Genomic DNA, 23,338 nt, shown 5'->3' with positions numbered 1-23,338 from the left:
AGCTCTGGTCCCAGCTATTTGGGAGGCTGAGTTGGGAGGATCACCTGAGCCCAGGAGGCAGAGATTGCAGTGAGGTGTGATTGCACCACTGTACTTCAGCCTGGGCTACAGTGAAGAGAGAGAGAGAGAGAGAGAGAGAGAGAGAGAGAGAGAGAGAGAGAGAGAGAGAGAGAGAGGAAGGAAGGAGTAAAACTCAGAAGACCAGAGGATGGAAGGAAGGGAGGGAGGGAGAGAAGGAGGGAAGGAGGGAAGCAGGGAGGAAGGAAGGGGTAAAACTCAGAAGCTAAAGGTTTGCTATACATAGGTGGATATAGAAGCAGTGGGAGTGAAGGAGAGTACCCAAAAAGAGCATGTGGAGTTTATAAAAAAGAACAGTGGGGCTCAGTGTGGTGTGCCTGTAATCTCAGCACTTTGGGAGGCTGAGGCGGGCGAATCTCAAGGTCAGGAGATCAAGATCATTCTGGCCAACATGGTGAAACCCCATCCCTACTAAAATACAGAAAAAAATTAGCAGGGTGTGGTGGCGGGCGCCTGTAGTCTCAGGAGGCTGAGGCAGGAGAATATCTTGAAATTAGGAGGCAGAGGTTGCAGTGAGCCGAGATCACAGTACTGCGGTGGCTCACTCCTGTAATCCCAGAAGTTTGGGAGGCCCGGCAGATCATGAGGTCAAGAGATTGAGACCATCTTGGCCAACATGGTGAAACCCGGTCTCTACTAAAAATACAAAAATTAGCTGGGCGTGGTGGCACATGCCTGTAGTCCCAGCTACTCAGGAGGCTGAGGCAGAAGAATTGCTTGACAGCACTTTGGGAGGCCAATGTGGGTGGATCACGAGGTCAAGAGATCGTAACCATCCTGGCCAACATGGTGAAACCCCATTTCTATTAAAATTACAAAAATTAGGTGGGCATGGTGGTGTGCGTCTATAGTTCCAGCTACTCGGGAGGCTGAGGCAGGAGAACTGCTTGAATCCGGGAGGTGGAGGTTGTAGTGAGCCGAGATTGTGCCACTGCACTCCAGCCTGGCACCTGGTGACAGAGCGAGACTCCTCAAAAAAAACAAAACCAGAAAAAACTGATTTTTCCCTGACACAAGTCAATTTGTGGTAATGCAGTATTTTTTTTTTCAGCTGAAGATTCTTTAATGACTTCATTATGGAATTAATAAATACCTAGCCCAAATCATTCTTTTCTCCTGCATCATGGTTTTATGAGAATTGTAAGGCTTTTGGTCAAAATCTCATACATTTGATATTACCTGCTCTACCCAGCTCACTAAGTTGATACAAAGGTTTTGGGGCGGAATCTGAGCTTTCCTTAAGGAATAGATATATTTGTAGATTTTACTGCCTAGAATAAGTATTGACAGTAATTTATTGTCAGAATGACTCAAAAGTATGAAAATGATTGTCAGAATCTACATTTAATCTTGTTAATCTATAGTTACATTTCATATAAGTAACCTAATTTTGCCTTTAATTTTGATGTGGTTAAATTATATTTTTCTTCCTTGTTTTTATCATTCATTAGTAATATTCTCTTTAATTCTTTAGGATACTGAGGATTTGAAATTTTAAAAATCATTCACCAGATATCATGGAGCCTACATATCCTCTTGCATGGCCCCAGATGAATACCAGGTATAGAAGTATTTTTAAATATGTTTGTTTTACAGCTGTTCACATAACTTGGGAAGATAGGTTGGAAGAGAAAAAGAACAGAATCTTAAAATCAGGAAATTCTGGGACCACATTCCAGCTCTAACACTTGTTAGGCGGGTGACCTTGATCAAGTGAATTAACTAAGCCTCAGTTCCTCATCTGTAGAATGAGGATGGTCATCTGTCTCACAAAAGATTATTGTGAAGGGTTAAATAAGATTACTAAATTAGAGGGTCTAGAACATAACAGGCACTCAGTAAATACTAGTTCCGTTCCCTCTATTTTAGTTACACGGATCTTTTTATCGATGGGAAATAGTACCCATCGATTAAAAACTTCTTAGGAGGCTAAAAAATACATGGGTTTGTTTACTTCCTAAACAAGTGGGAAAGTGGTTGGGTTCCTTCTCTCTTACAAATACTAATTCTTTGATGGGAATAATTTCACATTAGACATACCAAGTTTCCTCAGATGTTCCTAAGCTTTCCTGGGGAGTAAGAGCTTGCCACCTGTCTCCCAATTTTCTCAATCTGTCATTACTATGGGAACTGGGCAAGTCGGCTTGTATTGTTTGGCTCTTTGGATTATTTATTGCTCTTTTTCCCCTAGGGAACAGCAATTAATGCTGACGTGAATTTTTTTTCTTCCAAACTAGAATTGCATTCATGAATTGCCTTTATTCTCTGTAATGTCTTTCCTTGTGCCAGATGTTCTTGATGAAGATAATGGGAAATGTGACCCAAAGAGGCTATCATATTCCTTCTGCTTTAATTTTGGCCTTTGTGTTCTACCCCATTGCCATCTCTTATTTGAAAATTTGTCCGTGGGCAAGGTGGCTCATGCCTATAATCCCAGCACTTTGGGAGGCTGAGGTGGGCAGATTGCTTGAGCTCAGGAGTTCAAGATTAGCCTGGGAAATATGGCAAAACCCCACGTTGACAGAAAAATTTTGTCAACTTCTATTCTTAGAAAGGTACAGTTGTGGCCGGGCGCAGTGGCTCACACCTGTAATCCCAGCACTTTGGGAGGCCGAGGTAGGCAAATCACGAGGTCAGGAGATTGAGACTATCCTGGCCAACATGGTGAAACCCCGTCTCTAGTAAAAATACAAAAAAATTAGCTGGGCGTGGTGGTGCTTGCCAGTAGTCCCAGCTACTGAGGCAGGAGAATCGCTTGAAACCAGAAAACAGAAGTTGCAGTGAGCTGGGATCACGCCGCTGCACTCCATCCTGGCAATAGACGGAGACTGTCTCCAAAAAAAAAAAAAAAAAAAGAAAGTTACAGTTGTGTAACAAGTTCAATATATTGTTTTTAATTATTAAAAAATTTTATAAGCATTATTAGTAAAAAACAAATTTTTTTTAAGTTTTGTGGGTACGTAGTAGGTGTATATATTTATGGGGTACATGAGATATTTTGATAAGGCATGCAATCTGTAATAATCACATATGGGAAATGGGATACCCATTTCCTTAAGTGTTGTGTGGCAAACAATCCAATTGTACACTTTTAATTATTGTTATTATTATTTGTATTTTTTTGGAGACAGAATCTCACTTTGTCACCCAGGCTGGAGGGCAGGGGCACCATCTATGCTCACTGCAATCTCTGCTTCCCACGTTCAAGTGATTCTTTTGTCTCGGCCACTTGAGTAGTTGGGATTGCAGGCGTGTGCCACTATGCCCAGCTAACTTTTGTATTTTTAGTAGAGATGGAGTTTCACTATGTTGGCCAGGCTGGTCTTGAACTCCTGGCCTCAAGTAATCCACCTGCCTTGGCCTCCCAAAGTGCTAGGATTACAGGGTTGAGCCGTTGTGCCTGGCCAGGAACTTATTCTTTTTTATGGCTGAATAGTACTTCGTTGTGTATAAATGTGACATTTTCTTTATCTGTTTATCTGTTGATGGACACTTAGGTTGCTTCCAAATATTGGCTATTGTGAACAGTGCTGCAGCAAACATGGATGTGCAGATATACCTTTGATATACTGATTTCCTTCCTTTTGGATATATTCTCAGCAGTGAGATTGCTGGATCATATGGTAGCTCTATTTTTAGTTAGGTTTTTTTTTTTTTTAAGACAGAGTCTCACTCTGTTGCCCAGGCTGGAGTGTAGTGGCACAATCTCGGCTCACTGCAACCTCCGCCTCCTGGGTTCAAGTGATTCTTCTGCCTCAGCCTCCCAAGTAGCTGGGACTAACGGCTCATGCCACCACACCTGGCTAATTTTTTGTATTTTTAGTAGAGATGGGGTTTCACCATGTTAGCCAGGATGGTCTGGAACTCCTGACCTCAAGTGAACCCCCCACCTCTGCCTCCTGAAGTGCTGGGATTACAGACATGAGCCACTGCACCTGGCCTATTTTTAGGTTTTTTTGAGGAACCTCCAAACTGCTCTCCATAGTGGTTATATTAATTTACATTCCCACCAACGGCATATGAGAGTTCTCTTCTCTCCATATCCTCACTAGCATTTGTTATTGCTCATCTTTTGGATAAACTGTTTTTAATTTTATTGTCAGATTGACTGTGGAGTCAAATTCATTCCTTACATTTTAGGCAAGATATATAGTCATGTCGTTTAAATTGATTATTCCTGGTTTATTCAACTCTCTAGTTTCTTTCACTTATTTAATGACCTCTGGATTTCTGTAATCTCTGGGGTTTAGGACAGCAGTTCTGATTAGTGTGTATGGGGGGAATAGCGTGTGATAGACCTCTTTGAATATCTGATAAGAGCCATAAATCTTATTCCCTAAAAAACAGCACTTATAGGCCGGACGCAGTGACTCATGGCCTGTAATCCCAGCACTTTGGGAGGCCGAGGTGGGCAGATCACCTGAGGTCAGGAGTTCCAGATCAGCCTGGCCAACATGGCAAAAACCCATCTCTACTAAAAATACAAAAATTAGCTGGGCATGGTGGCATATGCCTGTAATTCCAGCTACTTAGGAGGCTGAGACAGGAAAATCACTTGAACCCAGGAGACAGAGGTTGCAGTGGGCTAAGAATGCACCACCGCATTTTCTGGGCAACAGATTGAGACTCTGTCTCAAAAAAAAATAAATAAATAAAGACAAAGCACTTACATACATACTTGCAAAATTTTGCACCCAGCTTTGAGGCACAAGTTTGTTTGTGACTATTCTGTCATTAAAGTCTGCCTATATACTCCAGATGAAGAAAAAGACTAATAACAGCATTTATTGAAGTCTTGAAGTTGTGTCCTAGGTGCTATGATAAGAAATTTGTGTGCATTATTATTTAATCCTCACAACAAACCTATGAGACACAAGTACTATTATTTTTATTTATGTATTTATTATACTTTAGGTTCTGGGATACATTTGCAGAACGTGCAGGTTTGTTACATAAGTATACATGTGCCATGGTGGTTTGCTGCACTCATCAACGTGTCATCTATATTAGATATTTCTCCTAATGCTATACCTCCCCCAGCCCCCCACTCCCCAGGTACTATTATTATCCATATTTTTTGTTTTAATGAGGAAATTGTAGCAGGGAAAGATTAACCAACTAATTCAAGGTCATACAGTTAGTAGGTGATATAGCCAGGACTTAAAGTTGACTTGACTTCTGCTCTATACTGCTGAGGAAGTAAACCTGAAGTAGTGCAGGTTGGGCTTTAACGGTACTGTGAACTATTGAGGGTAAAAAAGAAATAGCTAACACTGAATACTTACATGAAGTAGAAATTGCTTTGAGCACTTTACATATATTGACTCATTTAATATTCACTACACCTCTACAAGGCAGTACTGATACTCCATTTAATATGAGGAAAGCAAGGCAAAGAAAAGTTAATCAATTGGATCATGATCATACAGCTAGCACATTTTGAAGCCAGGGTCTAGACCCAAGCAATTGATTTCTAGCCTCCTTGTGTTATACTGCCTCTTACTTATAGATAAGTGATAAATATGAGAGACAGAAATGACAGTCTTGTTACTTACTAGCTTTACGACTTTAACAAATTTCTTAACCAGACTGTCCTGTCTCACAATGAGGGGATTACAAATTCTTCATATACCTATTATGAACTCAGCATATATAAGGATTTGAAAACAGAGCAGAAATATGATGGAGCCAGAATTTGAACCCAAGCTCGAAACTGCTATATAATTCAGCTTCTACAAGTATAAACTTTGAAATCAGACATACTTAAATTCAGATCTCAGCTCTGCTATTAAATTGCTTTATGAAATTAGGAAAGTTATATTTTGTTATCAATAAAGTGTATGATGAAGTGTTTCTGGAACTTTTAGTGAGAAATGTACATGTAAAGTGGTATAGCTATGACTTAAAGTTGACTTCTACTCTATTGCTGAGGCAGTAAACCTGAAGTAGTGTAGGTTGGGCTTTAGAAATACTGTGGACTATGATGTAGTCCAGTGTTCAATACATATATAGAACACTGTGTGTGTGTGTGTGTGTGTGTGTGTGTGTGTGTGTATGTATAGTGCCAAGTAGGATGCCTAATAAATGGAAGGTGATCAGTAAACTGAGGCTAGTATTTTAGTTGAGAAGCTTCGTCAGATGATACATGAAAGTAAGAACTTTACAAAAGAAAGAGGTTTAAAAAAAAAGATCTAGAACTAGATATTCTTAGTATATGATAAATATTCTATCGGTTTAACTATTTAATCATCTCCCATCATACAAATGCATTGTTGTAGGTAGCTCTTTGTGAGAGCTTTCTTGCTTTACTTTCATGTTACTTTGGATGATATTTTTCTCTGTGGTCTTTCTCTTCCATTGTCTTTTTTTTTTTTTTTTGAGACAGAGTCTTGCTCTGTTGCTCAGGCTGGAGTACAGTGGTGAGATCTCAGCTCACTGCAACCTCTGCTGCCCCAGTTCAAGCAATTCTCATGCCTCAGCCTCCTGAGTAGCTGGGATTACAGGCATGTGCCATCATGCCCAGCTAATTTTTTTTCTGATGGAGTTTCGCCCGTGTCACCCAGGCTGGAGTGCAGTGGCGTGATCTTGGCTCACTGAAACCTCTGCCTCCTGGGTTCAAGTGATTCTTGCGCCTCAGCCTCCTGAGTAGCTGGGACTACAGGTGTACCACACTTGGCTATTTTTGTATTTTTAGTAGAGATAAGGTTTTACCATGTTGGCCATGCTGATCTCAAACTCTTAGTCTCAGGTGATCCACCTGCCTTGGCCTCCCAAACTGCTGATGTTATATATGTAAGCCCCCAGGCCCAGCCCATTGTCTTTCTCTTATTGTGGTTTTCACTTACGTAAAATGAAAACTTTTTGATGATACCCTATGTGATTTAATATTGAAACATTGCTTTACACTGCCCCTGGGATCTTTGTTGAGGAATTATTTATAATTATGTCCTTTTGATGCTTCAGTAATTAAACTTGTGCTTTATTTTGGTATTCCAAAATACCAAATTTGGAAACACTGGAAAATAATTAAGAATCTATTAAGGTTTTTTTTTGCTATTCATAACTATTGGGTATTATCTAGCAATTATCTGGACATTAGTTCAGAAAGACAGATTTTAGGCCAGGAGCCAAGGCTCATGCCTATAATCCCAATGTTTTGGGAGGCCAAGGTGGGAAGATTACTTGAAACCAGGAGTTCAAGACCAGCCTGGGGAACATAGTGAGACCACGTGTCTACAAACAATATAAAAGTAAGCCTCATGTGGTGGTGCGCATTTGTGGTCCTACCTGCTTGGGAGGCTCCATTGGGAGGATGTCTTGAACCCAGGAGTTTAAGGCTGCAATGAGCTATGACTGCATCCCTGCACTCCAGCTTGGGGAACAGAGCAAGGCGCTGCTATTTAAAAAGAAAAAAGAATAGAAAGATTTTAGTTTTAAATTTAAATGTAAATTTATGATTTATATTCACTTTTTGTTACTTAAAAGGAATTTTATAGGATTGTCTTGTTCTTTATTTTTGAGACAGTGCACTCGCGTGAGCTGGAGTGCACTGGTGCTAGCTTAGCTCACTGCAACCTCCGCCTCCCAGGTTCTAGTGATTCTCCTTGCCTCACTCCCAAGTAGCTTGGATTATAGGTGCCTGCCACCACGCCCAGCTAATTTTTTTTTTTTTTTTTTTTGAGATGGAGTTTCGCTCTTGTTTGTCAGGCTGGAGTTCGATGGCACGATCTCGGCTCACCACAGCCTCCCCCTTCCAGGTTCAAGCAGTTCTCCTGCCTCAGCTTCCCAAGTCACTGGGATTACAGGTATGCGCCACCATGTCCAGTTAATTTTGTATTTTTAGTAGAGATGCGGTTTCTCCATTTAGTCAGGCTGGTCTTGAACTCCTGACCTCAGGTAATCCGCCCCCCAAATTCCTTGCTCAGCCTCCCAAAGTGCTAGGATTACAGGCACGAGCCACTGCACCCCGCTTTTTTTTGTATTTTTAGTAGAGACAGGGTTTCACTATGTTGGCCAGGCTGGTCTTGAAATTCTGACCTCGTGATCCTCCCAAAGTGCTGGGATTACAGGCATGAACCAGCGTGCCCAGGATGTCTTGTTCTTTTTAAAAATCTTGTGTATATATAAATTTACATATGCATATTTAAAAAAGGACAAATACGCCAAGTTTTGAGTGCCTGTTCTCCTGATAGCAGAGTTACAAATAAATTTTCTTTTTTTAAAAATATTTTTGGGCCAGGATCGGTGGCTCACACCTGTAATCCCTGCCTTGGAGGCCGAGGCAGGCAGATCACGAGATCAAGAGATCAAGACCATCCTTGCCAACTTGATGAAACCCTGTTTCTACTGAAAATACAAAAATCAGCTGGGCATGGTGGTGTGTGCCTATAGCCCCAGCTACTAAGAAGGCTGAGGCAACAGAATCACTTGAACCCGGGAGGTGGAGGTTGCAGTGAGCCGACATCACAGCACTGCACTCCAGCCTGGTGACAGTGTGAGACTCCATCTCAAAAAATAAGAAACAGTATTTTTTTTGACCAGGCGCAGTGGCTCACTCTTGTAATTCTAGCACTTTGGGAGGCTGTGGCGGGTGGATGACTTGAGGTCAGGAGTTGGAGACCAGCCTGGCCAACATGGTGAAACCCCGCCTCTACTAAAAATACAAAAATTCGCTGGGCGTGGTGATACACACCTGTAATCCAGGGAAGCTGAGGCAGAGGAATTGCTTGAACCTGGGAGGCAGAGGTTTCAGTGATCCCAGATCACGCCACTGCACTCCAGTCTGGGTGACAGAGAGAGACTTCGTCTGAAAAAAAAAAAATACATATATATATATAATACACGTATATATATTAGATATGATATACATATATATGTATTAGGTATAATTATATATTAGGTATATATATATGTATATAGATAATATGTATATAATGTATATATTATATACATTATATCTAATATATATACGTGTATTATATATATGAACTCTTTGATAATTACAAAAGTAATCTGCAAATATCATCATTTTAAAGATAGTTAATTGTTTCATACCAAATATCTACCAAGTTTGCTATTCCTTGTGCTTTAATTTTATTGTTTTTTAAAAGGTTTCCTTCAAGCAGAATGGTACCTTTCCACTTTCCTCCATCAAAATGTGCCCTTTGGAACCCAGTGCCAACTGGAGATTTCATCTACTTACATCTCAGTTACTACAGGTATAACATGTTTCTTTTTTTCAACTCAATCCAGTATAAACAAGAGAAATAATACAAAGATGTGGCAAAGTTGGTTACTATGATCAATTACTCAGATTTTCTCTACTTTTCTTTTAGAAGGTCCCCTTAGGCTAAATTTTCCTTTTGCTGCTTCTTAACATCTGTTCTGTTCTTGTACTTTTGAGAGATAATCTTAATTTCTCAGTTTGATGCAAATTCTGAGTATTGTAGAAATTCAAAAGAGGTGAAATATAAATATTGAAAGTGTTTTTTGTGTTAGCATGATGTCTTTGTAGAACATTGAGAAGGTTAAACCAGTTTTTGACTGGATCAGATTAGAAGGAATATAAAATCTTGTGGTTACATCTAGGACATGAAAAAAGACAAGAAAGAAGTTTAGGCATAAAGTAATAGAAAATGGATCTGTTGAGGTTTTGTACATAAGAGTTACTTGTTAAAAGTAGTAGTCTTCTATTTTTTTTTTTAATTTTTTTTTTTCACCTGGGTGCAGGTGGGCTGAGGCCGAAAAGGGAATCAGCTAAAAGTAGTATCCTAAGATGAATTGTGGGGAGAGCTTAGAGTCAGCCTAGCTTCAAGATGCTTTTTTGTAATCACATAGGCGTATACTATAATGGTTTAAGGTGCTCTAACTGGGTTGGGCGTGGTGGCTTACACCTGTAATCCGAGCACTTTGGCAGGTTGAGGCAGGAGGATTGCTTGAAGCCAGCAGTTTGAAAACAGCCTGGGCAACCAGGTGAGACCTTGTCTCAATACAAAATTAAAATAAAAGTTAAAAAAAACAAAGTAAGGAAAAAAAAAAAAGGTACAATAACTGGAGCCAGACTGCCTAGGGAATCAAATCCTGATTCTACTACTACCTTATTTATGTGACCTCAGTAAAGTAGCCAAGGATCAGTTTCCTTATTTATGAAATGACTGTTATAATTCCAGCTTCATAGTTCTCTTGTAGGGGTTAAATAAGACTCAGAAGCAATTGTCACAGCTTGGAATAGAAAGTGTTCCATAAATGCCATCTATTATATATAAGGACTTAGAGCAATGTGGCAGTATTCAGATCAAGAGGAAAGAATGAAACAAGCTGTTCTGAAGAAATAGTTTGTAGTATTTGATGATTGACTGAATAGAGGAACTGAAGGAAAGATACAAGTCAAAGTATTCAGGTTCAAAACTGTTTGGCAGAGAAGGGTGGTACCATTGACAAAAATAGAGAGAGCCTTATGGAAGTTCAACTAAATAACTGTTAGACCAGTTTTTATTTTTTTTATTGTTGTCTTTTTGTACATTTTGAGTAATTTCCTTTGTTTTTCAAGTGTGCTTATTTTCTCTTTAGCTATGCTTAGCTGCCATCTCACCTATTCGTTTAGGTTTTTCAAATGTGGCAGTGTACCATATATATGAAAGGATACTTATAGTATATATGCATAGTTAATGGAATAATAATACACATTTGTGTACCTGTCCCCAGTTATAACTCATTGAATTTTTACAAATTATATTTTTTATTTCTGTAAGTTTTGTATGGCTTATTTACTCAAATTTGCCTGGTCTTTTTTTCATAGTATCTTATTCCTTGCTCATATTTTCTTTTTCCTCTTACATTTTTAAAAACATTTAAATCATGCTATATTTTGTATTTAATACAGATACAGTAGTTCCCCCACTTTAGACATGGTTTCACTTTCCATTGTTTCAGTTACCCACAGTACAGTACAATACAGTATTTTGAAAGAGAGACTACCTTCATACAATTTTATTACAGTATACTATTAAAATTATTCTATTTTATTGTTATTGTTGTTAATCACTATGCCTAATTTATAAATTAAGCTTTATCATAGATATGTATGTATAGGAAAAAACATAGTAAACATAGGATTTGTTACTATCTGCGGTTTCAGACATCCGCTGGGGGTGTGGAACATGCCTCCCAGAGATAAGGGGGCACTACTGTAATGCTAATATCTGAAGCCCATATACAGTATGTAAGCAAATAGATGTGACTGTTTTCTTTTTTTTTTTTTTTTTAGGAAGGGAGGAAGGCAGGAAAGGAGGAAAGGAGGAAGGGAGGGAAGAAGGAAGGAAGGGAGGGAGGGAGGGAGGGAGAGAAGGGAAGGAAGGAAATCAAGCAATGAGAGAGACATTGCTGACCTGGATCTAGAGGTCTACAAGTTGATTTCTTTTTTTTCTTTTTTTGAGAGAAGGAAAGAAAAAAAAGGAGTGAAGGAGAGGAAGAAAAAGAGGGAGAGAGAATAGAAATGTTGCTTTATTCTAAAAAAAAATGGGTATTAATAATGACCAATCAGTGTTTCATTTAAACCTATGAGTAGGTGTGATGTGGTATTGACAAGAATGTATATTTTGTGTATTTAAAGTGGAGAGCTCTATAAGTATTTATTAAGTTTACTTGTTCCAGATCTGAGTTCGAGTCCTTGATATTCTTATTAATTTTCTGTCTCATTGAGTCTAAGTCTCTATGTATCTAGGTGTTAGGATCGTTAGCTCTTGTTGTTGCATTGATCCTTTTACCACTATATCTTTGTTGCTTTAAAATCTATTTTATCAGTTACGAGAATTGTAACTCCTGCTTTTAATTAATTAATTTATTTTTGCTCTCCATTTGGTTGGTAAATCTTTCTCCATACCTTTGTTTTGAGTCTTTATGTATCCTTGCATGTGAAATGGGTCTGGATGTAACATGCCATTGGGTTTTGGCTGTGTCTTTTGACTGGGGGATTTAGTCGATTTAAATTTGGGATCACTGCCATTTGATGTTAACTGGCTGTTTTATCCATTCCTTGATGTAAATTCTTCTTTATGCTGATGCTCTTTACTTTTTGGTATATTTTTAGAAAGGCTAATACTGGTTGTTTCTTTCTATGTGTAATGCTTCTTTCAGAAGCTCTTGTAAAGCAGACCTGGTGGTAATAAAATCTCTGAGTACTTGCTTGTTCATAAAAGATTTTATTTTTCCTTCAGTTGTGAAGCTTAGTTTGGTTGGATATGAAATTCTGGGCTGAAAGTTCTGTTCTTTAAGGATGTTGAATATTGGCCCCCACTCTCTTCTGGCTTGTAGGGTTTCTGCTGAGAGATCTGCTGTAAGTCTGATAGGCTTCCCTTTGTAATTAACCTGACCTTTCTCTCTGGCTGCCCTTAGTATTTTCTCCTTCGTTTCAACCCTGGTGAATCTAACGATTATGTGCCTTGGGGTTGCTCTTCTTAAGGAATACCTTTGTGGTGTTCTCTGTATTACCTGGGGTTGAATATTGTCCTGCTTTGCTAATTTAGGAAAATTTTCCTGAATAATATCCTGAAGAATATTTTCCAGCTTGGATTCATTCTCTCCATCGCATTCAGGTACACCTATCAAATGTAAATTTGGTCTTTTCACATAGTCCCACATTTCTTGGAGACTTTGCTCATTCCTTTTTATCCTTTTATCTCTAATCTTGTCTTCTCGTTTTATTTCATTAAGTTGGACTTTGACCTCTGATATCCTTTCTTCTGCTTGAACAATTTGAGTGTTTAAACCTGTGCATACTTCTTGGAGTTCCTGCATTGTATTCTTCAGTTCCACTAATTCACATATTCCTCTCTAAGTTGTCTATTCTCATTAGGATTTCGTCAAACCTTTTTTCAAAGCTCTTAGTTTCTCTACATTGGGCTACAACATGTTCTTTTAACTCACAGAAGTTTCTTATTATCCATCTTCTGAAGCCTGATTCTATTAATGGGATGTGCTCGTTCTCCATCAAGTCTTGTTCCCTTGTTGATGAGGAACTGTGATCCTCTTTAGAGGGAGAGGCATTCTGATTTTGAGTATTCTCAGCCTTTTTATGCTGGTTTCTTCCCATCAATGTAAATTTATCCACCCGTCGTCTTTATAATTACCAACTTTCAAATTAGGTCTCTGAGTGGACGTCCAAGTTGTTAATTCTCAGGGCCGAAATATGAGCAACCCACTGCGCTGGCCAAAACAGCGTTGTTAAGACTGATGGTGCTTTTCTGCCCGGGAATCTCCAGTCTGGCTTCCTTCTTGAGTCCATAATAGGCGACTCTGCCTTCCCAGAGCTCCAAATGTTGGTCAGAAGGGGAACCAGTCCTGTTTACTCTGCACCAAGAGCTGCTGCGCCGAGGTGCTGACACAACCGCTGCGCCGGCCACAAGAGTCGTGCTGGCAACCCGTGTGGCTCCTCCAAACCTCGGTCAGAAGGGGAACCAGTCCCATTTACTCTGCACCAAGAGCTGCTGTGCCGAGGTGCTGGCGAAACCGCTGCACCGGCCACAAGAGTCGCGCTGGCGACCCGTGGGGCTCCTCCACTGGGAATCTTCTGCTCTGTGAGCGACCAAAATTTGTCTGAAAGTGTGGTGTCCTCTCGTCCTCTGAGCTTTCACTGGGAGCTGCAATCCCGAGATGTTAGCGATCAGCCATCTTGGACCGTTCCTCAGATGTGACTGTTTTCAATCAAAATTTACTTACCAAAATAGGAGACCTACCTGCTGACTTCATAAAGCTAACAAAATGCCTGGAGAACAACTATAGTTTCAATGTCTGTTTATTGCCACTCTAGTTTCTAGGTTGCCATCCCTATCCTCTGCTTTTGATCCTGGGATTTTCTGACAATGATCTCTTTGTACGGTTTTTAAAATGTGTGTTATAATTTAGGCAACATTTTATGGCAGGAGGGTTTTTTTTTAAGATATGAGTTCCACCATATTCATAAAAGAATTGTTGTTTTTCAGAAATCCAAAGCTTGTGGTGACTAAAAAGACCATCCAACTTGCTTATCGTCATGCTAAGCAGAATAAAAAAAATTCGTCATGCTTTTTACTTGGTTCTCTGACAGTAGACGAAGGTAATACACTTATAAAAATTGACCAGTGCTCACTCCTGTAATCCCAGCATGTTGGGAGGCTGAGACGGGAGGCTGAGGTAGAAGGCTGGCTTGAATCTAGGAGTTCAAGACCAGCTCGCATAACATAAGGAGACCCCATTGACACAAGGAAACATTTTTTAAAAGTTACTTGTATGACTGCAATTGAATTTATTGGTTTGGCCAACTATTTATTGTATTTGCTTTGTGCTAATTTTCTTTGCTGTGTACCGAGGATATGAAGATGAATGAAACTATCAATTACAGACTTTACTATCTGGTCACATGGAAGACTATATAAGCAAATAAGAGTTTTGTATACTATTGTAAGAGTTTAGTATATGGTAAGATTTTAGTTTAATACTTAAAAGTTTAGTAATACTATTGGTGTGAACAAAGTACTTTCCTAAATGTAGCCTTGCTTGGTTGATTTTGCATAGTATGCTATATCATGGCTGTTTTTTTTTGTTCTACAGATGAAGAAGGTGTGACATTGACAGTAGATCGCTTTGATCCTGGTCGAGAAGTACCTGAATGCTTAGAAATAACCCCTACTGCTTCTCTTCCTGGGGACTTTTTGATTCCATGCAAAGTTTATACTCAAGAACTTTGTTCTAGAGAAATGATAGTTCACAGTGCAGATGACTTTAGTTCAGCTTTAAAGGTGAGATTCATTGATCACTTGATTATTCTTAATTCAACACAAGAATCAAACTATGTTTAGTATGCTGTATTTTAGTAAACCCATATTTGAGAATTGTTAATAATTTGATTGGATTATTGTGGGCCTAAAATACACCTAAATGTGTTTCTAAGGGCAAAAATTTTAGGTAAGTGATATGAGTGGCATTTCAGAAGAAGCAGTGTAATCAAGATAAGAAAATTCAAGATATACTAAGGGTAATGTTTAGGGTATACATTTTTGCTGAATTTATGGGTAGTCAGACTGGAGTATTAGTTTGGTCAGATTACAGAGAGCCCTGGCCGGGCACGGTGGCCCATGTCTGTAATCCCAACACTTTGGGAGGCTGAGGCAGGTGGATCACTTGAGCCCAGGAGGCTGAGAATGCAATGAGCTGTGATCACACCACTGCACTCCAGCCTTGGTGGGAGCAAGACCCTGTCTCAAGAAAAAAGAGCCTTGTCTGCCAGCCTAAGGAATTTGAACTTTGTTATGTGGATCATGTAGTAATCGAAGATTCCTGGAAAAAGGAAATACTGTGAAATCAGAAATAGTTAACCTGATAGGCTGGGCTGACTGAAGTTAGAGAGAGTAGTCATTGTAGTAATCGGGTGGGTATGTATTACAGAGGGATTGATTAACCTATAGTACAATGGTAGCAGTGAAACTAGGAAGGACATAGTGGACACGAGCAAATACAGAGGGAGAACTAACTTGACAATTTGTGGTAACAAGAAAGGAATCAAAGAGGAATGGACTTTAGATTCTCTGAGACTGAATCAGAATTATTTTATCAGGCCAGGTGTGGTGGTTCACACCTGTAATCCTGGCACTTTGGGAAGCCAAGGCGGGTTGATCACTTGAGGTCAAGACTTCAAGACCAGCCTGGCCAACATGGTGAAACCCCGTCTCTAGTAAAAGTACAAAAAATTAACTGGATGTGGTGGCACACACCTGTAATACCAGCTGCTCAGGAGATGGAGGCAGGAGAATTGCCTGAACCTGGGAAGGGGAGGTTGCATTGAGCTGAGATCCCACCACTGCACTCCAGCCTGGGCAAGAAAGCAAGACTCTGTCTCAAAAAAACCAAAAAGATTTATTTTATTGCCATTTTTTCCCCATGTAGTAAATATTTATTGGGGGTAACTACCCAATAAGACTTAAGTGCTGCTAGAATATTTACAATGGGAATGTGTAATTGAGCTTGGGACAGTAAATCTTACTTTCTTTGATATAATTATTCACATAATCTTTTGGTCACATAGAGTAAATGGGAACTGAAATGTTGTAAATCAGAACTCATTTAATTTCATTAGTGTAAGATATTACATATATATATGTACCAGTATAAAATAAACTTTAGAGATATGGACATATTTCAAAGTTTTAAAATAATTATTTAATATTGATTTCTCAGGCTCTACAGTGCCATATATGTAGCAAAGATTTCTTGGACTGTGGTAAGCTGCTTTCCCTAAGAGCTCATATCACCTCCAGGGAGAATTTGGACACTGTGGATTTTGACTTGCATTGGGCAGCAGTAACTCTAGCAAATAATTTTAAATGCGCACCTGTGAAGCCTATCCCCATTATTCCAACAGCTCTGGCAAGAAATTTGAGCAGTAATCTGAATATTTCTCAAATTCAAGGGACTTATAAATATGGGTAAGTAAAAGATACATTAATCTAAATTAGTTGGATTAGTATATTTTCAGAGTGTCCATGTAATATGAAATAATGTTGCAGTTTATTTGCCAGAGATACAGTGGCTTGGTCAATAACTAGGGAAAGTAAAAAATGAAGTTGTTTATTTTTGTTGAATATAAAGCTTTTTTTAAGTTGTGCCACCACCTACAAAAAATTGGTAGTAGGGCCCAGCACGATGGGTCATGCCTATAATCCCAGTACTTTGGGAGGCCCAGGTGGGCGAATTACCTGAGGTCAGAAGTTGAGGATCAGTCTGGCCAACATGATGAAACCCCTTCTCTACTAAAAATACAAAAATTAGCTGAGTGTGGTGGTGCGCAGCTATAGTCCCAGCTACTTATGAGGTTGAGGTGGGAATATTGCTTGAACCTGGGAGGTGGTGGTTGCAGTGAGCCAAGATCTCACCACTGCACTCCAGCCTGGGCAAAAGAAACTCTATTTCAAAAAAAAAAAAAAAGACAAAATTGAGTGGGCATAATGTATAATGTCTGGAGAACTCAGTTCTTTTTTGAGATGGTGTCTTGTTCTGTCACTAGTGCAGTGGAGTGATCTCAGTTCGCTGCAACCTCCACCTCCCAGGTTCAGGCAATCCTCCTGCCTCAGCCTCCCAAGTAGCTGGGATTACAGGTGCATGCCACCACACCTGGCTAATTATTGTATTTTTTTTTCTTCTTTTTTTTTTTTTGTTTCTGTTTTCAATGTTTCCAGCTGATAATTTTTGTATTTTTAGTAGAGTTGGGGTTTCACCATGTTGGCCAGACTGGTCTTGAACTCCTGACTTCAAGTGTTTTGCCTGCCTTGGCCTTCCAAAGTGCTGACTTTACAGGCATGAACTACTGTGCCCAGTCTTGAAGACCTCAGTTCTTAAAAAAAAAAAAATATTGTAATCTGTCATGAGAGTGAAAAAAAAAAGGTGGTGGTAAAAATTATATTAAAATTGGTTGATTATTTCAAAATGTAAGGAGAAATTATGTTCTATATTGTATATTCTATATTGTTCTTCATATTTTATTTAGGTTTTAGGTCATTTTTTTCTTAACTATAAACTGACTAATTACAAACCCAAGGGAGGCTAGTGAATTTATTTATAGTATGTGGTTTTAACTGTGAATCATGAGCATTGCAGATAGAGAAAGGAGATAATTAAATAAAAAGTTACAGTACTCTTACTTACCGAGTTGCCAGCTACTTGAGGGTGGAGTTTCCTCACAGAGCCGCATTAGAATCCTCTCCAGTTTTTAATCCCCACTCTTAGTTTTTTAGAAAATATAAGCCAAAAATGCCTGCTTTCTAATCCTCAGCAGGGCTGCTTCCCTGAATCTTCATCTTTTTTTTAAAATCTATTGTCTACAAAACTAGGTTAGACAATGTAAGCACTCTCTGCTTTAAAGTTTGACCAGAGGCCACTCCAAGTATTACACTTCTGGCTTCCTTTCCCAGTGACTCCACCCTAGTTCCTGTTAAGCCTTTAGATCTAAAAATGTTTGCCAAAATACACTCAATTCCAAGCCTTATTCTCTAAAAATACCTCTTCAGAACCGCATTCTCCTGAGTGGTGCTTTCTGATTGGAGTGGCCCAAAGAAAAAATTGTTGGCATATTCCAAAATCATGGAATGGTCAAAAGTGAGCAAAAAATGTTTGAGTTAAATGAAACATTTAATTGTCTTGAAGTAATAAAGTACTTCTCAAAGAGGACATGGGATTTTTTATTTAAATTAACAAGTTAATTTGTTTTCCTTAGTACCCATGCCCATTTACTTGTGTAGCATGAATTTACCTTTCTTGGAATTATCCATCTGTGACTGCTGGGCATGTTGTAATAACCAGGATGTTCAGTATTCTATTCAATCACCTATTCCCCTTGCCCCTTCCGATCTAGAATCATCTGTCAAATTTGTGGCATTTGCTATGCTAGGTGCAATGGCACACACCTGTATTCCCAGCTGCTTGGGAGACTGAGGCAGGAGGATGGCTTGAGCTTCAGATTTTGAGGCTGTAGTGAGCACTGAATAGCCACTGCTCTCCAGCTAGGACAACATAGTGACACACCATCATTTAAAAAAGTTGACATTTGGCCAGGTGCAGTGGCTCACGCCTGTAATCCAAGCACTTTGGGGGCCAAGGCTGGTGGATCACCTGAAGTTGGGAGTTCAAGACCAGCCTGACCAACATGTTGAAACCTCATCTTTATTAAAAAAAAAAAAAAAAAAAAAAGTTGACATTTGCTCTTTATACACCCTAATATTTACTAGGTCCCATTATGAAATAGGTATTATGTTAGACATTGGAAATAAATAGATTAAAAATTATGCTTATCATCCATTGAATATGTTGATATCTAAGCATGGTGTTTTATAATGGAGGTTTATATACAGTGCTAGGAAAGTTGGAGGTGGGGAATGTCCAATTTGCCTGGGGAAATCATGGAAAGCCTGAACTAATTCTTTTAAGGAGTAGGAATTTATCAGATGGGCAAGACCTGAGGGAGAACTTTCAAAGTAGATGTGTCACTGTTGATATGTAAATCTTATGCCAACTCAGGCTTAGTATTCTTGTCACAAGACCTGACAAATGTATTGTCTTTGTGTTTTAGTGTTATTATAGCAATACAATGTATCATCAGTGGTACTTCCAAGGCTTTATATCACTAATGGCATTGTTTTTGTTTTTGAAACAGTCTCACTCTGTTCCAGGCAGAGCAGTGGCGCAATCTTGACTTACTGCAACCTCTGCTTCCTAGGTTCAAGTGATTTTCCTGCCTCAGCCTCTTGAGTAGCTGGGATTACAGGAATGCACAATGATGTCTGGCTAGTTTTATTTTTGTATTTTCAGTAGAGACTGGGTTTTGCCATGTTGGCCAGGTTGGTCTTAAACTCCTGACCTCAAGTGATCCGCCTGCCTAGGCCTCTGAAAGTGCTGGGATTGCAGGTGTCAGTCACCATGCCTGGCTCACTACTGGCGTTGTTCTTAAAGTAAGACATAACAATAAAATTAACAATTCTACTTTTTGTTTTTGTATTCTAACTTACTGTTAATAATAAATATAATAAATATAGTATAATGTCCTTTTAGGGAAGAGTGAGCTTTTGGGTTTTATTATGATGGTTCCAAAGTCCTTTGACAGTGGTTGGAGGAATATGGTACATGGAAGGTTGATTATACCTCTCCTAATTCAGCCTCCTTCTGTTAGAAGTCACATCTGGTGCAGTCTTGTCAAATCACTTGGATGCATGAACATTTTCCGGTAATAGGGAATTCACTTCTCCTAAGGAAACCTCTTGGTTCTGAAATTGCCTGCCTTAATGTTAACACTCTTGATTAAAGTAAATTGTAAATAAAGTTATAGAGCAAAACTTTAAAAAGGTATGTAATCTTCAGTGTCCATTTTAATGTATAAATGGAAGTTTTAAGGTATTAAATCTCTTTAATTTCTTCCTCTTACCAGTCTTTTTTACTGAGTCAAATACTTTGAACTGTTTCTTTTGTGTGTGTGAGACAATGTTCATTTGAATTATCTCCCCTGTCTTAAGTATTCTTCAATGTTTAGATTATGTCTTTTAGGTAAAAAGTACATACTTTTAGTTACTTTCACGTGAATATCTTCTGTTTAGATATCTTACCATGGATGAAACACGAAAATTGTTACTTTTGTTGGAATCTGATCCCAAGGTTTATTCTTTACCATTAGTGGGAATGTAAGTATTACATTATTTATGAAAGCCTTATCAGCCAAATGTTCAAATGTATATGATAAGCATGTGTCTCACTTGTACTATGCATATTTAGATCATTTTATAAAGCCACAAAGGCAAGTAGTTTTCAGGTTTTCTTTTTTGAGACAGAGTCTTGCTCTGTCACCAGGCTGGAGTGCAGTGGCACAACCTCAGTTCACTGCATCCTCCGCCTCCCAGATTCAGGCAATTCTCCTGCCTCAGCCTCCCAAGTAGCTAGGACTACAGACTAGCACCATTATGCTCAGATAATGTTTGTATTTTTAGTAGAAGCAGATTTCACCATATTAGCCAGGATGGTCTCGATCTCCTGACCTTGTGATCCACCTGCCTCGGCCTCCCAAAGTGCTGGGACTACAGGTGTGAGCCACTGTACCTGGCCAAGTTTTCTTATTTTACTAGTAGAATCAGCTAAAACAAGATTTTGCCCAATGTCTCTTTTTTTTTTTTTTTTTTTGAGATGGAGTCTCCCTCTGTTGCCCAGACTGGAGTGCAGTGGCAAGATAACGGCTCACTACAACTTCTGTCCCCTTGGTTCAAGTGATTCTTGTGCCTCTGCCTCCCAAGTAGCTGGGATTACAGGCATGCACTACCATGTGTGGCTAATTTTTGTGTTTTTAGTAGAAAAGGGGTTTTACCATATTGGCCAGGCTGGTCTCAAACTCCTGGCCTCAAATATCCACCCACCTCAGCCTCCCAAAGTATTGGGATTACAGGCGTGAGACATCATGCTAGGGCCAGATTTTGCTCAATCTTAGGAAGAACTCCAATATATAAAAGTTGAATTCTATGGCCGGGCATGGTGACTCATGCCTGTAATCCCCGCACTTTGGGAGGCTGAGGCAGGCAGATCACCTGAGGTCAGGAGTTCAAGACCAACCTGGCTAACATGGTAAACCCCATTTCTACTAAAAATACAAAAAATTAGCTGGGCGTAGTGATTCACATATGTAATTTCAGCTACTAGGGAGGCGGAGGGAGGAGAATTTCTTGAACCTGGGAGGCAGAGGTTGCAGTGAGCCGAGATCGCACCATTGCATTCCAGCCTGGGATTTTTCAGCCAGAATCTGTCTCAAAAAAAAAAAATTCAAATATTCATATGCAGAAAAATAAAGTATATGATTTACTATAAAATGACCAGTATAGAAAGTGAACACTTAGTATTTGTAAGAAAGATATGATAGGGAGCATTTTCCTAGAGAAGACAAACTTGAGCTAGAGCTTTAATTATTTGGACAGTAGAAGGGAAGATTGATGGGGAAGGGAACCCATGTAAGGGAATGGCACATGCAAAGTGAATTATAATGCACAAATGTTCTCTAGACCATGAAATCTACTTACAGTTTGCTGTAGTATAGGCAATGGGTTGTTGATGCTTAAGTAAATATTAAGAGCTTTCTGTGTTTTTGACTACCTATATGAGTTATAGTATTTAATCCTCAGCAACTCTGTGAAGTAGTTTTAGGCTACAAACTAGTCTGTACTATGTCAGCCCATTCTTTACAGTCTAAGCTAATTCCTTCTAGTATACTGCTTTCATCTCTGTTAACCATTTTCTTTGCCACACCTCGGGTAGAAGAGGACAGAGATGCACGTGCTTGCTCTCTTTCTTTCTCTCTAGATATATAGCTATATGTCTGTCTCTATATATATCGATATAGTTATGTAGATATAGATGTCTATATATTTTTCCTCTTAATGATCACCATGGTGTGGTGTTTTTAGATTTCTTATTAGTAAGGCTCCTTAATGTATGGCTGATAAAAGCCATACATCTACCTTATTATCTTAGGACGAATGTAAAGTATGCTATATATGTAAATGACTATGGTTTTTAATTTCAATCTTTTTCTTTCAGTTGGCTATCTGGAATTATACATATCTATAGTCCTCAGGTATGGGCTTGCTGTTTGCGATACATATTCAATTCTTCTGTTCAAGAAAGGCAAGTGATATTTTATTCCATAGTACTTTATTTTGATCTTTCCCCCCATTCATAGTTTATGGTCTCATTTAAAATTCATGTAATGCCTTAACCTTTTACAGTACTTATAATAAACACGTACATTAAGAAAAAACAAGCCTTATATTAAATGAGAATAAAACGAGATTTAAAAAACAAACAAACGTAGAGATTATCTCCTATAGCATCCTGTTTTATAATTAAGGGGGATAACTTTCAGTGAAATGACTGAAAATGAGTTTGAATTTGTTACCCTACTGGTGTTTTATTAAGTTACACAGTGTTACTACTAATACACCAAGAAATATTTGAGACAAGATTTTTAATTTCCTGGCACTGAAGCCTAAGCATTGGAATTAATAGTTAGGGAAACTTTACTTTTAACCTCAACTCATTTAATTTTAGTTTGTACATAATGCCAATATTTGTCTCTTACATTCTTTGTCTATTAAATGAGAAGGTCTATTTTTATCTACCTTGGGTGGCTATAAAAGACTTCAAAAAACAAACTATATTGAAAAGTCAATAAAAGTACATGGTAATAAATTGATGTACATAAATATATACAATAAAAGTACAACTCTCTTCCACCCCATTTCCTAGACCCTGTTTTTAGAGGCAATCGATACTAAGTGGTATCTTGTGCTTCCTTCCTGAAATATTCAGTACATAGACAAGTATCACCTTTTCCTGGCCTGTAAAAATTGAACCACAAGTGGAAACATAGCATCCTTCCTTTTCTTTTTTTTTTTTTCCCCCCTTGAAATGGAGTCTCACTCTGTCCCCCAGGCTGGCGTGCAGTGGTGTGATTTCAGCTCACTGCAACCTCTGCTTCCTGGGTTCAAGCGATTATCTTGCCTCAGCCTCCTGAGTAGCTGGGACTACATGCATGCGCCACCATGTCCGGCTAATTTTTGTGTTTTTTAGTAGAGAGGGGGTTTCACTATATTTGACAGGCTGGTCTTGAACTCCTGACCTCTCATGATCCATCCTCCTCAGCCTCCCAAGGTGCTGGGATTATAGGCGTCAGCCACCACACCCAGCCCAGCATCCTTTCTTTTCTGTA

General features: G+C 39.0%; 1 protein-coding gene across 6 annotated transcripts in view; it reads left to right on the top strand.

The window, feature by feature from the left end:
* STIL (STIL centriolar assembly protein) overlaps positions 1-23,338 on the top strand; it is a 64,891-nt gene that overhangs the window by 1,425 nt on the left and 40,128 nt on the right. For 4 of the 6 annotated variants that reach the window (XM_078333014.1, XM_078333013.1, XM_054236202.2 and 1 more), the window contains exons 2-8: positions 1,553-1,639; positions 9,189-9,296; positions 14,058-14,170; positions 14,665-14,852; positions 16,288-16,535; positions 20,190-20,273; positions 22,168-22,254. In XM_078333014.1, coding sequence (XP_078189140.1) covers positions 1,596-1,639; positions 9,189-9,296; positions 14,058-14,170; positions 14,665-14,852; positions 16,288-16,535; positions 20,190-20,273; positions 22,168-22,254 — 872 coding nt within the window. In that variant the 5' untranslated portion in view covers positions 1,553-1,595. Of the gene's footprint in view, positions 1-1,552; positions 1,640-7,760; positions 7,884-9,188; positions 9,297-14,057; positions 14,171-14,664; positions 14,853-16,287; positions 16,536-20,189; positions 20,274-22,167; positions 22,255-23,338 lie in introns of all 6 variants that reach the window. The other 2 variants (XM_054236201.2, XM_054236200.2) reach the window with 1 other exon arrangement.

The sequence above is a fragment of the Callithrix jacchus genome, chromosome 7, assembly GCF_049354715.1.
Source record: "Callithrix jacchus isolate 240 chromosome 7, calJac240_pri, whole genome shotgun sequence".
Taxonomy (NCBI): Eukaryota; Metazoa; Chordata; class Mammalia; order Primates; family Cebidae; genus Callithrix; species Callithrix jacchus.
The sequence above is the reverse complement of the archived record's forward strand: the minus strand, read 5'-3'. Positions and strand labels throughout refer to the sequence as shown.